The sequence below is a fragment of the Somniosus microcephalus genome, chromosome 2 (assembly GCF_052327205.1).
Source record: "Somniosus microcephalus isolate GS21.2 chromosome 2, FLI_Smic_1.0, whole genome shotgun sequence".
Lineage (NCBI taxonomy): Eukaryota > Metazoa > Chordata > Chondrichthyes > Squaliformes > Somniosidae > Somniosus > Somniosus microcephalus.
In genome coordinates, this window is record NC_140988.1 from 4,367,186 (window position 1) to 4,386,979 (window position 19,794).

At 48.1% G+C, this 19,794-nt stretch overlaps 1 protein-coding gene across 3 annotated transcripts; it reads right to left on the reverse strand.

Moving 5' to 3' along the window:
* Positions 1-2,630: 2,630 nt before the first annotated feature.
* On the reverse strand, positions 2,631-19,546 carry LOC147122500 (uncharacterized). Of its 3 annotated transcripts, XM_086005948.1 has the most exons (6): positions 19,443-19,546; positions 12,467-12,536; positions 10,904-10,942; positions 7,213-8,172; positions 4,631-4,907; positions 2,631-3,588 (listed from the first exon to the last, which is right to left on the reverse strand). In XM_086005948.1, exons 2-6 carry the CDS (start codon positions 12,518-12,520, stop codon positions 3,560-3,562), a joined length of 1,359 nt encoding a protein of 452 aa, XP_085862074.1. In that variant the 5' UTR covers positions 12,521-12,536; positions 19,443-19,546; the 3' UTR covers positions 2,631-3,559. The 3 variants fall into 3 exon arrangements, with proteins under 3 accessions (XP_085862074.1, XP_085862066.1, XP_085862083.1); XM_086005940.1 differs by lacking the exon at positions 19,443-19,546 and having other exon boundaries at positions 12,467-12,894; XM_086005957.1 differs by lacking the exons at positions 12,467-12,536; positions 19,443-19,546 and adding an exon at positions 12,264-12,297.
* Between the last annotated feature and the right edge of the window lie 248 nt (positions 19,547-19,794).

A 19,794-nucleotide genomic window follows, 5' to 3' on the forward strand; every position in this document is an offset into this window, starting at 1 on the left:
ATTGAGTAGACTAGGCCTATATTCTCTAGAGTTTAGAAGAATGAGAGGTGATCTCATTGAAACATATAAGATTCTGAGGGGGATTGACAGGGTAGATGCTGAGAGGATGTTTCCCCTGGCTGGAGAGTCTAGAACCAGGGGTCACAGTCTCAGGATAAGGGGTCGTCCATTTAGGACTGAGATGAGGAGAAATTCCTTCACTCAGAGGGCTGTGAATCTTTGGAATTCTCTGCCCCAGGGGGCTGTGGAGGCTCAGTGGTTGAGTAATGATTGAGCATCCACAGCCCTTGGGGGAGTGGGACTAACTGGATTGCTCTTCGGAAAAGCTGGTGCAGACTTGATGGGATGAGTAGCCTCCTTCTGTGATTTTCTGATTCTATGAAATTCAAGACAGAGATCGATAGATTTTTGGACTCTCGGGGAATCAAGGGAGATAGGGACATAGGGCAGGTAAGTGGAGTTGAGGTCGAAGATCAGCCATGATCTCATTGAGTGGCAGAGCAGGCTCGAGGGGCCGAATGGCCTCCTCCAGCTCCTATTTCTTCTGTTCTTATGTAATATGGTTTTGCAGATAGCAAAAGCCGCACGGCACCATCCCAGTGTTCATTCTCAATGGATAGTGACTATTGACAAGCTTTTTAAACCATGAACCAAGTCACAGGTGAAGATGATCTTGTCTTGATTCAATACTGCCCCCATGCTCTTCCAGCAGGGTTTTACTGGATACAATGAGAAGCAGGAACCTTGGGTCATAATCCCACCCTCCCCGACCGCCAGAGGTGCTGAGCCTGTCTCCATTGCCGTCCTGTTTGAGAACACTAAAACCAGCACAAACCAAGGATTGAACTTGATTCTGGGTAACGCAGCAAGGCCGTGTACCAGTACACTCTGAACTATTGTGGGAGCTCCATACACATACCATGGGAGACTGGTCAAGAAGGTAAGAGCCCATGGGATCCAGGGCAATTTGGCACATTGGATCCTAAATTGGCTTAGTGGCAGGAGGCAGAGGGTGATGGTCGAAGGTTGTTTATATGACTGGAAGCCTGTGTCCAGTGGTGTACCGCTGGGATCGGTGCTGGGTCGTTTGCTGTTTGTGGTGTACATTAATGATTTAGATATGAATGTCGGAGGTATGATAAGTAAGTTCGCAGATGACACGAAAATTGGTGGAGTGGTAAATAGCGAGGAGGGAAGCCTCAGGCTACAGGACGATATAGACGGGTTGGTCAGATGGGCAGAACAGTGGCAAATGGAATTTAACTCTGTAAAGTGTGAGGTGATGCATTTTGGGAGGACTAACAAGGCAAGAGAATACACAATGAATGGTAGGACCCTAGGAAGGACAGAGGATCAGAGGGACCTTGGTGTGCATGTACATAGATCCATGAAGGCAGCAGGACAGGTAGATAAGGTGGTTAAAAAGGCATATGGGATACTTGCCTTCATTAGCTGAGGCATAGAATATAAGAGCAGGGAGGTTATGATGGAGCTGTACAAAACGCTAGTTAGGCCACAGCTGGAATACTGTGTGCAGTTCTGGTCGCCACACTATAGGAAGGATGTGATTGCATTGGAGAGGGTGCAGAGGAGATTCACAAGGATGTTACCTGGGCTGGAGCGCTGCAGTTATGAAGAGAGACTGGACAGACTGGGGTTGTTTTCCTTGGAGCAGAGAAGGTTGAGGGGGGACCTGATTGAGGTGTACAAAATTATGAGGGGGATAGATAGAAAGGAACTTTCCCCCTTAGTAGAGGGGTCAATAACCAGGGGGCATAGTTTCAAGGTAAGGGGCAGGAGGTTTAGAGGGGATTTGAGGAAAAACTTTTTCACCCTGAGGGTGGTTGGAATCTGGAACTCACTGCCTGAAAGGGTGGTAGAGGCAGGAACCCTCACAACATTCAAGAAGCATTTAGATGAGCACTTGAAACGCCATAGCATACAAGGCTACGGACCAAGTGCTGGAAAATGGGATTAGAATAGACAGGGCTTGATGGCCGGCGCGGACACGATGGGCCGAAGGGCCTCTTTCTGTGCTCTATGACTCTATGACCATTTGAGGATTAGGGTTTTCCAGGAGCATAATTGGTAGCATAGTACAGTAGCATCGTGGTTATGTTACTGGACTAGTACTCTAGCGACCTGGACTAATGATCCGGAGACATGAGTTCTAAATCCCATCCATGGCAGCTGGGGAATATTAATTAAATAAATCTGGAATAAAAAGCTAGTATCAGTAATCATGAAACTACTGGATTGTCATAAAAACCCATCTGGTTCACTAATGTCCTTTAGGGAAGGAAATCTGCCGTCCTTACCCGGTCTGGCCTATATGTGACTCTAGCCCCACAGCACTGTGGTTGACTCTTAACTGACCTCTGAAATGGCCCAGCGAGACACTCGGTTGTATTCAAGGCTCATCACCGCCTTCTCAAGGGCAATTAGGGGCGGGCAATAAATGCTGGCCTTGCCAGCGACGTCTACATCCCGTGAATGAATGAATAAAATAATAATGATCTGAGGAATGCGTACAGTCCGGTCTTTGAATATCCTTTGAATTGTAGGATCGTTACAACATTCTCAGAAATTTGGAGCCATATCCATACAATTAAATCAATCCTGAGAAGCAGTTTTTTCCAAAACATTTTATTAGAAGAAATGAATAGATTTAACAAGAGTAGACACAACCAGTTTACACGACCAAATCAAGTTCTATGCATTACAAAAGTGACTTGTTTAAAGCCCTTTATCTCTTGCACACACATACACACATATATATATATATCAAATATAAACAGATCAATAGGTCATCACTGTCTCTGATACCAATGTCTAGATCCCTTGATGTTACAGTTCTTTGATGCCTCAGTATTGATGCTACACAAAACAGATGTGCCCTGACATTTAATGGTTAATTTAACTGCAGCAAGTCGCCAAGGCTTCTTTGACAGAACCTCCCAAACCTGCAACCTAGAATGACATGGGCAGCAGGCGCATGGGAACACCACCACCTCCAAGTTCCCCTCCAAGTCACACACACCATCCCGACTTGGACCTACATCGGCCGATCCTTCATCATTGCTGAGTCAAAATCCTGGAACTCCCTCCCTAACAGCACTGTGGGAGCACCTTCACCACACGGACTGCAGCGGTTCAAGAAGGCGGCTCACCACCACCTTCTCAAGGGCAACTAGGGATGGGCAATAAATGCTGGCCTTGCCAGCGACGCCCACATCCCAGGAATGAATTTTTTAAAGATTTGCCTTAAAGTAAATAGTTGTTTAGATTCCTCTAGATGTACAGTCAGCCTTGGGAAATCTTGAAGACGTGAAGTCTTGCTCAGCATTTTGTAATATGTATTCTATATAACACCAGAAAACCTTATGCCCAAAATAAAATGAATTTATTTAAGCAAAAAGAAGATAATTTGCATGTTTGATATTTCCAATGATGGTGACGTTAAGTGCCCATCAGTGGCATCTTGATAGATCAAAGACTAAAGTATAGAAGGAATTAAAGTTGCGTTCCAACATCATCTTCAGCGCAGTCAGTCAGCATATTAGAAGACAAAGCTGGGATCAAGGACCGCTGCAACAGAAAGGAATGCAATAAGGTCATTTTCAGTAATATCCAAGATCTTGTTTGACGATTTTATTATTCGACCCCGAGCTGATCTTCTAACTCCAACACCAAGACTGCCTACCTTCACCTCTAACAGTGGATTCCTCCACCTCGACCTCAGCCCATCTGCTGCTGGAACCCTCAGCCACGCCTTGGTCTCCTCCACCGAACCATTCTTACTTTATCACCAGGAAAGTGTGAAAGGGTCAGCTGTGGTTCAGTGGGCAGCACACTCGCCTCTGAGTCAGATGGTTGTGGGTTCAAGTCCCACTCCAGAGACTTGAGCACAAAAGTCCAGGCTGACACTCCAGCGCAGTGCTGAGGGAGCGCTGCACTGTCGGAGGGTCAGCACTGAGGGAGAGCCGCACTGTCGGAGGGTCAGCACTGAGGGAATGCCGCACTGTCGGAGGGGCAGTACTGAGGGAGTGCTGCACTGTCGACGGGGCCGTCTTTCAGATGAGATGTTAAACCGAGGCCCCGTCTGCTCTCTCAGGTGGATGTAAAAGATCCCATGGCATTATTTTGAAGAAGAGCAGGGGAGTTCTCCCCGGTGTCCTGGGCCAATATTTATCTCTCAATCAACATCCCTAAAACAGATGATATGGTCATTATCACATTGCTGTTTGTGGGATCTTGCTCTGCGCAAACCGGCTGCCGCGTTTCCTACATTACAACAGTGACTGCACTTCAAAAAGTACTTCATTGGCTGTAAAGCGCTTTGGGACATCCTGAGGTCATGAAAGGCGCTATAAAAAGGCAAGTCTTTTTTTCTTTTAGCTATATATCAACAATCAGAACACACACACAGGGAAGTGCCAAGTCTCAGCAAAAACAATCACCTCCAACCACTACAATAATGATCTGTTACTGTTGGGGATTGTTGTTAATGAAACTGTGAAAACAAGAGTTAACTCTAAAAAGGTACGAGAAAAAGGTAGAAAGGAGTAACTGAAGAGTAAGCAAATTGTGCTCGCTATTACTGATAAACCCGCTCTGAGGGGAGACTTACTGAGTTCATTCTGTATGTTGTCAACCTCAGTATTGCCATCATCTTCACTGGATTCATCATCATTATCATCCTGAAGGGAATCAATTCCATTGCGGTCATTGAAATTAATTCCGTCAGCATGGTTGTCGCTCTCATTGGAATCTGCTGTGTTTCCTTGATTGGAATCAACTCCATTGAGATTGGATTCCATTCCATCATTGTTATCCCCATTATTATGGTCGCCATTGGAAAGGGCTATTAAGTCTATGTCCACTGGGTTGGTACCAATATCCTGGGTCTGCAGACAAAAGGAAACCATTCCATCAGCATTTGGAGATGAATTACTATTGGAGGGATTACAAACTGGTTGTAAATCATGGTCTCCGGGTCAGAAGAAGCCAACAATAAATGACTCTTTTGAAAGATTGTTTTGCATCTGTAACAAAGTGTGACACTTTGGAGTGTGACATCTCAGGTGTGACACTTTGGAGTGTGACATCTCAGGTGTGACACTTTGGAGTGTGACATCTCAAGTGTGACACTTTGGAGTGTGACATCTCAGGTGTGACACTTTGGAGTGTGACATCTCAAGTGTGACACTTTGGAGTGTGACATCTCAGGTGTGACACTTTGGAGTGTGACATCTCAAGTGTGACAGGCACAAGCTAGACATGTTGAAGGATTTTTGGACTTTTCAATACCAGTTTCAAGGCAACTAAAGGGCTGACTGGACTAATTACTTGCTAAAGCAGCTGAGTTTGGTTAAACTGACTTTTCAGGAGGCATGCTGGGAAGGTTGACCAAATTGGAAAAGTGTTACGTAGACTGTCCAGAAGGCTACGGATAAGGTGGACTGGAGTGACTGTGAGAAACCGTTGTAAAGGTCAGGTGTTGTTTCTGTAGCACCAGTCTGTGTAACCATGGGAAAGTGACAGAGGAAAGTTACTGAACAACATTGTTTTGTCAGCGAGAGTGGTATAAGAGCAGACATTCTAAGGTGAAAGAGGAAACAGATTTTGAGATCCACAGAGACAAACCAGATTGAACACCATGCAGGATATCGATGGATTATTAATCTCTAGTCTCCTGAAGCAGAAGAATTGGCAATTCTGAGTTTCAAATACAGGGTAGTACTACTTACTTAAAGGTTGTATGAATCTCTATCTGTAAATCTTGGAGTATTTTAATATTAATAAAACCAAGAGTTAGAAAAGTAATAAACTTTGGTTGATTCTTAGCTCTGATTATCCTAGAGAGTTAAAGGAGTGAAAACAAATCTCCTACAATATACGTTAGTGGAGTTCCTGTGATTTATGAGTTAGAGGATACGCTGTGTTATAACAGTTGGGCCGTCTGCCTCAAACACGTAATTATCAGGATATTCATTTCATTTTGTTTTTCCATAAATTGGTGGCCTTGATCAATATTTTATGGTCCTTTACCTCTGTCCTCAATTTTGTCTCGGATGTATTGCTTTTAAAGTTCATTATACAGAGATGTAGCCGGTTGAAGATGGAGCCATGATACTGGGGGACAGGGGCCCCTGGGGTTCAGCGGTACTGCAGCGTTCCTGCTTTTTGTGGTAACATAAGATCGTAAGAATTAGGGGCAGGAGTCGGCCATTCGGCCCCTCGAGCCTGGTCCGCCATTCAGTAAGGTCATGGCTGATCTTCGACCTCAACTCCACCTTCCCACCCGATCCCCATATCCCTTGATTCCCCGAGAGTCCAAAAATCTATCGATCTCAGCCTTGAATATACTTTTTTTCTTATTCACTTAAGGAATGTGGGCGTCGCTGGCATGGCCAACATTTATTGCCCATCCCTAATTGCCCTTGAGAAGGCGGTGGTGAGCAGCCTTCTTGAACCGCTAGTGAAGGTGCTCCCACAGTGCTGTTAGGGAGGGAGTTCCAGGATTTTGACCCAGCGACGATGATGGAACGGCCGATATACTTCTAAGTCAGGATGGTGTGTGACTTGGAGGGGAACCTGGAGGGGGTGGTGTTCCCATGCGCCTGCTGCCCTTGTCAATGACTGAGCATCCACAGCCCCCTGGGGTAGAGAATTCCAAAGATTCACCCCCCCTCTGAGTGAAGAAATTCCTCCTCCACTCAGTCCTAAATGACCGACCCCTTATCCTGAGACGGTGACCCCTGGTTCTAGACTCTCCAGCCAGGGGAAACAGCCTCTCAACACAGGGGAGTTGTTTTGGGATTTGACAGAAATTGGCTGGGGGCCAGAAATTTGATGCATTTAAGGGGAGGCTTAATGCATACATGAGGGAGAAGGGAATCGAGGGATACGGGGGCAGGGTGGGGAGTGGTAATTAGAGTGGGAGGAGGCTGGTGTGGAGTCGAAACACTGGCACAGACCAGTTGGGCCGACCGGTTGTTTCTCTGCTGTAGGTTCAAGGTAATGGATACTCAGACATCCTGTGTGACCAGTGTTGCTAAAGGCACAAAGGTGAGATCAATAGTGGGTCCCCGCCCGCCCAGAATACCGTGCTAACAAGCTGAAAAAGCTGAGGAGACTCAGCCCCTTGTATTTTATCAACAATTAAGCTCTTAATCAGTCGAGCAGTAAATTGAAGAAAGGGAAAAATACCTCATTCTCCTCAGTTTGATCATCTTCATCCGAGTTTTCACGTGACACTTCCTGAGTTACAAATTCCTCATTATTCAGGGTTTCATCATAGTCCAAGTCTGATCCAGCTGGCTCATACATTACGTCTTGGCGGCTAATACCCTCATTACTCTCACCCATCATAGAATCTTCATCAAGGTTTAATCCCAATGACTCTGAATTGTGCATGGAGTCAGAGTATGGTGAAACATCAGCCGCTTCCTCCGCATCGGTTACTTCAGTTGCCAGTTCATTGGAGCTTGTTTGGTCGAACCTAAAATCCACAGCATTGGTATCTACTCCTGGTACAATAAGTCCCTCATCATCTGGTACTCCAGGTATCTGATAATCTGGTACTCCAGGTATCTGATAATCTGGTACTCCAGGTATCTGATAATCTGGTACTCCTGGTATCTGATAATCTGGTACTCCTGGTATCTGATAATCTGGTACTCCAGGTATCTGATAATCTGGTACTCCAGGTATCTGATAATCTGGTACTCCAGGTATCTGATAATCTGGTACTCCAGGTATCTGATAATCTGGTACTACAGGTCCCCCATAACCTGGTACATCATATGGTACATTCATGAAATTAGTACCTTCCATACTGCTCGTGTCCTCAACTGAAATCTCAGAACTCATACTGAAGGCGCTAGTTTTGCTGTCCTGTGGGCCATTTCCTTCCACATAATTATTTTTTTGTACTGTTGAGGGTTTGGAATTATAATTCCCTTCAAAACCATTAAATATACGTGGGTTTGCATAGTTAGGGTACATTGGGTAGTTATATTTAGGGTCGTTGTAGTTAGGGTAGAAGCTAGGATATCTGGGGTAGTTGCCAAAATGCGGGTAAAAAGGTTGCATGGGGTATCCAGGCCCATAATGACCAAACCGTGGGTATACAGCTGGGTAGAACCGTCGATAATAATGATTGAATCGCTGTAAGCATAGAACAAAAACATGATGTTATAAAAAGCTCTCAAAGTTTATTCTGTAACGAGGCTGAGGTGAAAGTCATAGACTAAACACAGAACAACAACTTCCATTTATATAGTGCCTTTCATACTGAAAAAGTCCTAAGGAGTTTCACAGAGGCGTAATGACTTTAGAACCAAGATGTCATTCACTTTATGTGCAATCTCATACTTGTCAGCAGAATATTTTCTTACATTATCAATGTTAGAACCTGTTCCTGGAGAGCAATGGAATGAATAATCATCGGTTCAACTCTACAAATGCCCAGATGAAAGATAGTCAAGCGGCTGAAAGTTGACCTCTGTTTCTACCTCTGGCGGGAGTCCGACACAATGGCTCAAAGGAGGGATCAGGACCCACACACGCCGGGGACCAACCTAGGCTGGGATTTCCCGCTCGCTCTTACGATGGATGGAGCCCCCCCTGCTTCCTCGGCCCATGTGGAACGTGACCCCGTCCCCTCCTCCCCCCCACACACCGGGGTGCAGGTCAGGCAAGTGACCTGGACCCCAAAAGATTGCATTGGTTGCTTGTAAGGGAGGCGAAGGGTCTGCAAACAGGATTCTCTGGGGAAGGGGGCTGGGCCTGGACTGTAGTGGCACAGACACCTGCCTGCCCCATGCATCAGGTACAACCCATCGATTCCACATGGTGGGATCACAACCTGCGGGTCTTCAGGGCACTATTGTCTTCACACAGTGCCCGTCTGCCATTAAATTCCAGCCAGTCTCGAATTGAGACACTTAAACCAAAGTATCTTCTGCTGTTTGTGAGTAGCAAGGATTTTGTGACTTCAAAATTGAGCCCAATGTGAGGGGGAGTTTGAGTTAATTAATGCAGCATCACTGATACACTCCACTGTTGCTTGAAACGATAAAATCAAACTTCCATCTCCCCTCATACATTCTCTAATCTTATCTCACCCATAAGGCCCATCGCCTGGTCCTTTGATCCCATTCCCACTAAACTACTGACCACCCAACTTCCCTTCCTGACCCCCATGCAGACTGACAATGTAAATGATTCGATGTCCTCTGCTACTTTCAAAACCACTGTCATTATCCCACTCCTGAAAAACCCCATTCTCAATCCCTCTGTCCTTGCAAACTACCGCCCTACTTCCAATCTCCTTTTCCTTTCCAAAGTCCTTGAACGTGTTGTCACCTCCCAAATCTGTGCCCGGCTTACACGCAACTCCATTCTTGAATCTCTCCAATCAAGTTTCCGCCTCTGCCACAGCACTGAAATGGCCTGAGCCAAAATGACAAGTGATGTTCTCTGGCTGTAACGCATTATCACCCCTTGTTCTCCTGCACCTCTCTGCAGCCTTACGTGCTCATCCACACCGTCCTTCTCCAGTGCCTCTCCTTTGTTTCCAGACCAGTGAGATTGCCCTTGCCTGGTTCCACGCTCACCTATCTTATCATAGCCAGAGTAACTCCAGCAATGGCTTCTCTTCCCACCCCCGCATCATTAGCTCAGGAGTCCCCCAAGGATCTATTCTTGGCCACCCCCTCGTCTCCCTCATCTACAGGCTTCCCCATGGCAACGTCATCCACAGACATGAGGTCAGCTTCCACGTGTATGATGAGGAGTGAGCTCTAGCTCTTCACCACCTGTCTTGACCCCTCCACTGACTGTGTTGTTAGATTGTTTGTCTAACACCAAGCCTTGGATGAGCTGCAATGTTTTCCGACTAAGCATTGGGCAGACCAAAGCCATCATCTTTAATCTCAAACTCTGTACCCTTGCCACTGATTCCATCACCCTTCCCAGCTAGTGTCTCAGGATGAACTGTTTGCAACCTCACCTCCTTTTCGACCTCGAGCTGAGCTTCCGATCCCATATCCTCCACATTACAAAGACCGCCTACTTCCACCTGTGTCCCATCGCCCATCTCCACCCCTGCCTCAGCTCATCAGCTGCTGAAACCCTCATCAATGGAATCAATAAGGGAATCAAAGGATATGGGGATCGGGCGGGAAAGTGGAGTTGAGGTTGAAGATCAGCCATGATCTTATTGAATGGCGGAGCAGGCTCAAGGGGCCGAATGGCCGACTCCTGCTCCTAATTCGTATGTTTTTATGTATTTGTCTCCTCCAGACTCAACTATTCCAATGCTCTCATTCTTCACCCTCTAAACAAGCTCATCCAAAACTCTACTGCCCATATCCAATCTTGCACCAAGTTCCGTTCGCCCATCGCCCATCTTCTCACTGACCTACGTTAGCTCTCGGTCGCCCAACAATCAAATTGAAAATTCACATCCTGGTGTTTAAATCCTTTCATAGCCTCACCTCACCCTATCTCTGTATCCTCCTCCAGCCTTACAACCCTCCACCCCGCTGCCAATTCTCTCTGGCTCTGGCCTCTTGTGCGTCCTTCCCTTTCTTCGACCCACCACTGGCAGCCGTGCCTTCAGCTGCCGAAGCTGCATGCTCTGGAATTCCCTCCCTGAAGCTCTTACCACTCCACCTCTTTCTCCTCATTCAGGACTTCCTCAAAACCCAGCTCTTTGGCCAGGCTTTTGGTCAGCCCTCCGAACATCCCATTCTTTAGCTGAGCATTCACTTTACCCTAACCTCTGTGAAGCATCTCGGCACATTTATTCCACATTATAGATTAATTGAAAAGGACTTTATTAAAAAACGAATAAAGGAACCATATTGTAAGAATGATGGAAAAGGAGAGTTACCTCATTGCTGCCACTGTCCGAGTCTCTGGCTTTACGGACCTGAGAAATTAAATGTAAGAGCAGATGACATTTCGATTCATACGAAGGTAAACTATCCCTTCTCATCCTTCTGGACTTCTCTGCATCCTTTGACACGGTAGACCACTCAATCTTTCTCCAATGCCTCTCCACCGTCATCCAGCTGGGTGGGACTGCACTCGCCTGGTTCCATTCTTATCTATCTAATCGTAGCCAGAGAATCACCTGCAATGGCTTCTCTTCCTGCTCCCGCATCGTTACCTCTGGTGTCCCCCAAGGATCTATCCTCGGCCCCTCCTATTTCTCATCTACATGTTGCCCCTTGGTGACATCATCCGAAAACACAGGGTCAGTTTCCACATGTTCGCTGACGACACCCAGCTCTACCTCACCACCACTTCTCTCGACCCCTCCACGGTCTCTAAATGGTCAGACTGCTTGTCCGACATCCAGTTCTGGATGAGCAGAAATTTTCTCCAATTAAATATTGGGAAGACCGAAGCCATTGTTTTCGGTCCCCGCCACAAACTCTGTTCCCGAGCCACTGACTCCATCCCTCTCCCTAACATCTGTCTGAGGCTGAACCACACTGTTCGCAACCTTGGTGTCGTATTTGACTCTGAAATGAGCTTCCGACCACATATCTGCGGCATAACAAAGACCGCCTACTTCCACCTCTGTAACATCGCCCGTCTCCGCCCCGCCTCAGCTCATCCGCTGCTGAAACCCTCATCCATGCCTTTGTTACCTCTAGACTTGACTATTCCAACGCACTCCTGGCTGGCCTCCCACATTCCACCCTACGTAAACTTGAGGTCATCCAAAACTCGGCTGCCCGTGTCCTAACTCGCACCAAGTCCCGTTCGCCCATCTCCCCTGTGCTCGCTGACCTACATTGGCTCCCGGTTAAGCAGCGCCTCGATTTCAAAATTCTCATCCTTGTTTTCAAATCCCTCCATGGCCTCGCCCCTCCCTATCTCTGTAATCTCCTCCAGCCCCACAACCCCCCCGAGATATCTGCGCTCCTCTAATTCTGCCCTCTTGAGCATCCCCGATTTTAATCGCTCCACCATTGGCGGCCGTGCCTTCAGCTGCCTGGGCCCTAAGCTCTGGAATTCCCTCCCTAAACCTCTCCACCTCTCTGCCTCTCTTTCCTTCTTTAAGACAAGTCCCTACAGGGTGGTCCTGGCTCCACTTTACATCGGTCATTCCTCTCATTGAGACTCCTGTGAGCAGCCACTCCTCCCTGTACACGGGCATCTCAAGCAGCTCGTCCTCCCTGGTCCCAGGCAACTCACAGCCCGAAAACGTATAGACCTGTGCTTAAAGCAATGCCCCTTACAATGCAACACATTCTTAATCCTGGTGTGCAGTGAGTTTAAACAACTTCACCAGCCTCATACCTTGTCCTTTAAGGCTAACACATGGGCTGTATTCAATCAGGTCAATTAGACAGAGCACACACTCATTCAAAAATGTCAGCACCTTATCTCAGATTTGTTTTAATTAGTGAACAGTTTCTTATTCTGAAGAAGTGATACTTACTGGGCTGGCAAATGCTATGGCCACCAGGCAAGCGGTGAGAATTACTGTTTTCATCTTTTTGTGGAGTTGCCTGCAATACAAGAACTTCCTTCGTTAGAGAAAGCAGTGTGAAAAGGTACTGGGACAAAAACAGTATCTTTTTCCTCTTGTTGTGAGTAGGTGATTCTGTTTGTACAACTCCTGGTGAACAATTCGTGACAGAGCTTGTATCGACTGGGAGAAAAAAAATCTCGAGACATTTAACAGCGGCATAATCAAAAAAAAAAGAAATGTGCCGCAGAAGGAGATATTGGGAGGGGTGACCATCATCTTGGCCCAAGAAGTTGAGGGTCTTAAAGGAAGAGGCGGAGGGGTTTAGGGAGGGTGTCAGAGTGAGAGGAGTGGAGAGCTCGGGGAGGGCTTGTACTCAATGTTCCCTTTAAGCTGCGTGGCCGCCCAGCGCGCTGGAGCTCCCGCGCATGCCCGCTACTTTGAATGGGCCGTGCTGCCCCTTAAAGGGGCCATGCACCCAAAAACAATTAAAGGGAACATCGGTTGTCAGGCTGGAGGAGGTTACAGAAATGTGGCGGGGAGGGGCTCTGAAGGAGCTTAAAGACGGGGATGAGATTTTTAAATTTGAGGCTTTGTGGGGACTCAGGAGTTAATGTAAGTCAGCAAGGGCTCGGGTGATGGGTGGATGGGGCCGGATATCCACAGCCGAGTTTGGATGAGCTGAAGTTTACTGAGGGGCGGTGCGGGGAGGGAGACCAGCATGAATGAGGAATTCAGCATCAGACTTCCTCGACTTCCCCAGAAAACTGGGATCGCAACATTCTACCCCGAGATAATCACACACAACCTCACATAAAATATCGACACTAGAAAATATTTCCCCACAAGAACAAACATTCACTCCGAGAATTGTGGGGATCGGGAACATTCGGCCCGAAAAGCTGGTGGAAGCTGATTCCATCAGTAATTTTAACAGGGAGTTGGACGGGTTCTGGAGGAGGAGGAGCTAACAGGGTTACGGACAGAGAGCGGGGGATGGGACTGAGCACGACTGATCTTTCAAAGAGCTGGCGCAGACTCGACGGGCCGAATGGCCTCCTCCTGTGCTGTAAGATCGATGATTCTATCTCTCTATTCTCATGCTAAGATGACGAATTTCTTTTGGCAGCTTGCCTGAGCAGTAAAAGCCATTTAAACTTTCTAATTACGTGAGAGCAGGCCCATGAAGACTGCAACAATTATTGTGTAGCAATACACCATAATTAGATGGGAGCTCTCCACACCCTCGGGGTTTGTACCTGGATCGACTTGTGTACAATGCCCACCAGGCACAGCTCCGAGCACTGCAATCACTTTCTTCACTGCAGACTTCAGCAGTGTTGAACCCTGGGTTGGGCAGTTCAGGTCAGCAACAGCTTGTATTTATATAGCGCCTTTAACGTAGTAAAATGTCCCGAGGCGTTTCACAGGAGCGATTATCAAACACAATGTGACACCGAGCCACATAAAGAGATATTAGGACAGGCGACCAAAAGCTTGGTCAGAGAGGGAGGTTTTAAGGAGCGTCTTAAAGGGGGAGAGAGAGGCGGAGAGGTTTAGGGAGGGAATTCCAGAGCTCAGGGCCCAGGCGGCTGAAGGCACGGCCACCAATGGTGGAGCGATAGAAATCAGGGATGCTCTAGAGGTCAGAATTTGAGGAGCGCAGAGATCTCGGGGGGGGGGGGGGCGGTTGGGGGCTGCGGTTGTGGGGCTGGAGGAGATTACAGAGATAGGGAGGGGCGAGGCCACGGAGGGATTTGAAGGATGAGAATTTTAAAATCGAGGCTTTGCCGGACTGGGAGCCAATGTAGGCCAGTGAGTACAGGGGTGATGGGTGAACGGGACTGGGTGTGAGTTAGGACACGGGGCAGTGAGCACAGGGGGTGATGGGTGAACGGGACTGGGTGCGAGTTAGGACACGGGGCAGTGAGCACAGGGGGTGATGGGTGAACGGGACTGGGTGTGAGTTAGGACACGGGGCAGTGAGCACAGGGGTGATGGGTGAACGGGACTGGGTGTGAGTTAGGACACAGGGCAGTGAGCACAGGGGGTGATGGGTGAACGGGGCTGGGTGTGAGTTAGGACACGGGGCAGTGAGCACAGGGGGTGATGGGTGAACGGGACTGGGTGTGAGTTAGGACACGGGGCAGTGAGCACAGGGGGTGATGGGTGAACGGGACTGGGTGTGAGTTAGGACACGGGGCAGTGAGCACAGGGGGTGATGGGTGAACGGGACTGGGTGTGAGTTAGGACACGGGGCAGTGAGCACAGGGGGTGATGGGTGAACGGGACTGGGTGTGAGTTAGGACACGGGGCAGTGAGCACAGCGGGTGATGGGTGAACGGGACTGGGTGTGAGTTAGGACACGGGGCAGTGAGCACAGGGGGTGATGGGTGAACGGGACTGGGTGTGAGTTAGGACACGGGGCAGTGAGCACAGGGGGTGATGGGTGAACGGGACTGGGTGTGAGTTAGGACACGGGGCAGTGAGCACAGCGGGTGATGGGTGAACGGGACTGGGTGTGAGTTAGGACATGGGGCAGTGAGCACAGGGGGTGATGGGTGAACGGGACTTGGTGCGAGTTAGGACACGGGGCAGTGAGCACAGCGGGTGATGGGTGAACAGGACTTGGTGCGAGTTAGGACACGGGCAGCCGAGTTTTGGATGAACTTAAGTTTACGGAGGATGGAATGTGGGAGGCTGTCCAGGGGAACATTGGGATAGTCAAGTCTGGAGGTAACAAAGACATGGATGAAGGTTTCAGCAACAGACGAGCTGAGGCAGGGGCGGAGACGGGTGACGTGGAAGTTGAACATCACCACACTACTGTCCCCTTCTTTAAAGATACAAGGTGCCGATCAAAGTGATCTCTAGTCTGGGATCCCCGGGCCAGTCTTGGTTCCATTACCCTGACATCAATGCCGCTCTGCTTTGAAACCCAAGGGTACTGGTGAAAAGGCTCAAACTGAAGAAGGTTCTCTGTGGGTGAAAGCTTGTTTCTCATTTCCATCTTTGCTTTTAGCATTTATTCAAACCCTTTCCCATCCATACGATTAAGAAAGCTGAACTCTTTTCAATACGAATTCACTGAAGGGATGGAGTTGTGTTCTCGGGACAAACTGCACTGTAGAAGATTAGGTTCCAAGTCCCCTACAAGGGGCAAAAAGCCCCAAATATCTCATAATCAGGAGCTAGTGTTAGATACAGTTACTCATGTAACAACGGCACCGGACAAACACTGCATCAAACCCAGCTCTGATGAAGGGGCCACACCTGAGACATTAAGCTGTCTGTTGTCCCCACAGATGCTTAGTATCCCCAGCATTTCCTGCTCTTGTAGTCGATCAAACTCCTTGATTCCAAAAGGCGAGTAATGCAAACAAATTATTTTTCCTTTAAGGCAAGTCTATGCGCTCTCAGCAAGATTAACGTGGCTGTATTTATTGATGCGACCATCAACGTCTCATTGAGCACAACATAATGAACGCACCTGCCAGCGTGGAGTGCAGCAGACAATTGGTGCTCTGTAACTACACCTCACAGTGGGAGTGATCAGCCACAGACACCAAGACAGGGACAATGAGGAGTGTTATTGAGCTGTGCAGGCACGATACACAGACCAGTGACTGACATCACCATGCAAGGTACTCCTGAAGTGGGATGTTGATTGAGGGAATACTGTGTGCAGTTATGGGCACCCTATAGGGGCAGTACTGAGGGAGTGCCGCACTGTCGGAGGGGCAGTACTGAGGGAGCGCCGCACTGTCGGAGGGGCAGTACTGAAGGAGCGCTGCACTGTCGGAGAGGCAGTGCTGTGGGAGTGCTGCACTGTCGGAGGGGCAGTACTGAGGGAGCACTGCACTGTCAGAGGGGCAGTGCTGAGGGAGCGCTGCACTGTCGGAGTGGCAGTACTGAGGGCGCACCCTACTGTCGGAGGGGCAGTACTGAGGGAGTGCTGCACTGTCAGAGGGGCAATACTGACAGAGCGCCGCACTGTCGGAGGGGCAGTACTGAGGGAGCGCTGCACTGTTGGAGGGGCTGTACTGAGGGAGCGCTGCACTGTCAGAGGGGCAGTACTGAGGGAGCGCCGCACTGTTGGAGGGGCAGTACTGAGGGAGGACTGCACTGTTGGAGGGGCAGTACTGAGGGAGGGCCGCACTGTCGGAGGGGCAGTCCTGAGGGAGCGTCGCACTGTCGGAGGGCCAGTACTGAGGGAGTGCTGCACTGCCAGAGGGGCAGTGATGAGGGAGGACTGCACTGTCGGAGGGGCAGTACTGAAGGAGTGCTGCACTGTCGGAGGGGCCATCTTTCGGATGAGACATTGAAACTGATGTCCCATCTGCCCTCTCAGGTGGATGTAAATGATCCCACAGCCATTATTTCGAAGACGAGCAGGGGAGTTCTCCCCGGTGTCCTGGGGCCAATATTTATCTGTCAATCAAAATCACTAAAAAACAGATTATTGGGTCATTGTCACATTTCTGTTTGTGGGAGCTTGCTGTGCACAAATTGGCTGCCGTGTTTCCTACATTACAACAGTGACTGCCCTTCAAAAGTACTTCATTGGCTGTGAAGCGCTTTGGGACATCCTGAGGTGGTGAAAGGCGCTATAGAAATGCAAGTCTTTCTTTGTTTGAAGCTGACACTGGCCAAAGTGAGGAACGTGTTGAATTCCCCAGAAAGGACGGCTCTCCTACTTCACTTCATTCAACACATAAACCCACCAAGGATTACAAACTGGCACTGACCTCCTTCTGCCACCAATCTTAGTCATGAGGGTAAACTACACCCACTGATATTTACAGCAGTAATGGAGAAGGATCTTTGGGCTTTGCCTGTGGTGACCCTTGAGGTTGGGATCCAGCTCTGTCTAATTTGTGACTCTGAAGATAAACAGATGAATAAGCAGCTAAAGTTTCTCATTGGGAACTGGGCAAACAAACCAACATCACTCCCACCCCCACGTCAGACAAAAAGTCCTTTCATCCTGGCCGTCTAGGCATTAAAGGGGAGGATGAGCATCACGGCAAAAGCTTCGTACAAAATGTGCAGCAACAAAGTTCCCCTTTCTCTGTGCAGCCCGCCTTTGTCCCCTCACTTCCTGACTGACCTTCCACCTGAGGGGGCTCTTCAAACACTCTCCTCTATCCTGGTTCACCGGAGCTGGACCCCCAGCTGGCACAGCAACGCTCGCCCCGGTTACTTTGCCGTGTTTCTGTCGGCTCACAAGGAAGAATACAAAAGGGTTCGGGGGAAACGGCAGGGAAATGGGATCAGGTTGGACAGCAGCGGTTGAAGAGCTAGAGTCATTACAGGCGTGATGGGCCGAATGGCCTCCTTCTCAATGTCCCCTGTGAGCGGCGCTTTGTTCTGCGCGGCCGGATTCTTTGGGCCCCTGTGATTTTCGGTGTGCGCGCGGTGTTTACGCTGGAGAAGCCGGTGAGCGGCCGGCGCGGGGCCGTGCAGATACTGCGGGGCCGCGGACGCACCTTAGCGGGGACATTGCTCCTCCGGTGCTGTAAATTGAGGATAAAGTTTATCTACACTATATAGATAAATTTAACTAATAGAAAATAAATTAATACAGTAAATTTATGATTAAGAAACTTCATTAGGTGCTGGCAGTTACTGAAGTGAAAGGGGATAGTTAATCGCAGGGTAGCACAAGGTATTCAGTATCTAACGATGCTTCCAAATATTTCCTCTTGTGTATCGAGATAAACAACACGTCACCAGTTACTCGTTTTAATCGATCGATAACATCACAGAAAGGCATTCAGAGAAAGTTACACACAGCTCTGAGGTGAGGAGCGAAACTGCCAACCTGTTCAGTCTCCTTCACCCGACAAACGTTGTCGCTGGAATATTGGATTAATATTTCTAGTTTTGGATCTGTTATTAAAATTCATTAGCACTTTATACAATTTAATTCCACTAGCACCTGTCGGCTAAGTTGCTGAGATCTGTTCTCAGAGAGCTTGATAATGGGCTGGAGTCGCCGCCAGTTTCCGCCAGTAATATCAGCGCAATCCAGGCGGAATCGGGTCAAGCCAGCGTGAAAGATCGGGGATATTTGAAACTTAAGTGAGCGACGCTCAAAAACCCGCTGGCGTTCCTCTTTCCCAACCATTTCCACTGGTTCAAGTTGCAGTTTGCGGTAATCAGGCCCCAGGTAGAAATGGGAAGATTTGTAACAATTGCACAGGTTGGAGAAGACTCTTCAAATTGTTCTCATTTTCCGAGGCGCACAGGCACCAGTCGGCAGGGGTTAAAAGATTCTTCAGATCAAAAATGATTGAATTGACTCGGAAGCTGTCTAGTGCAGATCAATGAAAACATGAACTGGCTCAGTATCGTTTGTTTATGTGATATTAAATCCGGTTACTCACAGGCGGAGATCTGGACACAATGATTAAAAATGCTTATCTTTTGTGATAAACCCAATTCCAAAAGCTGAAGTAATAAAACTGCACCAGGTGACCGTGCCTAAGCACATCAAGGAATGCTTCATAATAGAAATAAAGAAAAATAAAGAAACGATTCTGTTCTGTTACGCTGCCCTGAAGGAAGAACAGTAAGTTTCGGCACTGCAGTTTATGAAATAAATCGGAATGTATTGAATGTGAGAGTTTGAACATGAATACACTTCCATTCCTGAGGCAATCGCTTAAACACAGGCAGGCACTTCCTAACACCACTCAGAACGGAAACTCTTTCAAGTTACTTTAGATCAGCAGTTCTCTGCTCCAATACAGGTCTTTCATCTGAAATAAATTATTGTTCCCTTCTTACAAAAGATTGCTAATCCTGTCAGTGTTTTAAAATAAGGTAGAACATCACCTAACATCTTTGAAACTTTTAAAAACGTTTCACTAATTTGACTCTCAGCTTGTACAAGAACGATATAAACACAAGATGCAAGTGCTTTAAACATTTCTGTCATTACCTCTCCACTTCTGGAAGATGCAGAGATCACCGGAGTACGATCAAGTGTGAGGCAAAGCCTTTCTCGCCTGTGAATGGACTGAACCAGCTAGAGGAGGACCACTCTCGCTGTGAGAGCGAGCTCACTTCTCGGCAAACTTATCCTCCTGGCTTTCAGGCTCTGCCCAAAACACAGCCAATCACTGCTTAGAGAATTCTGAAATGAGGTGGTAGAATCATTATTAACCCTCCAGACATTAGTCACTGGGGAAAAATAGCAAAACGAAACCTCAGTTAGCCTCTGCTGATTGTGCAAGGGTTCAGTACATTCATTAACACTTTCTTCATCAGATCGACAACAGCTTCCAATTTAG

Coding starts and splice junctions, on each gene's coding strand:
- LOC147122500 (XM_086005948.1), bottom strand. CDS start 12,520: ATGAAAACAGTAATTCTCACCGCTTGCCTGGTGGCCATAGCATTTGCC. Junction 10,943..12,466: donor CCATAGCATTTGCCAGCCCA/GTAAGTATCACT, acceptor TTAATTTCTCAG/GTCCGTAAAGCCAGAGACTC. Junction 3,589..4,630: donor CAACATACAGAATGAACTCA/GTAAGTCTCCCC, acceptor TTTCTGTTGCAG/CGGTCCTTGATCCCAGCTTT.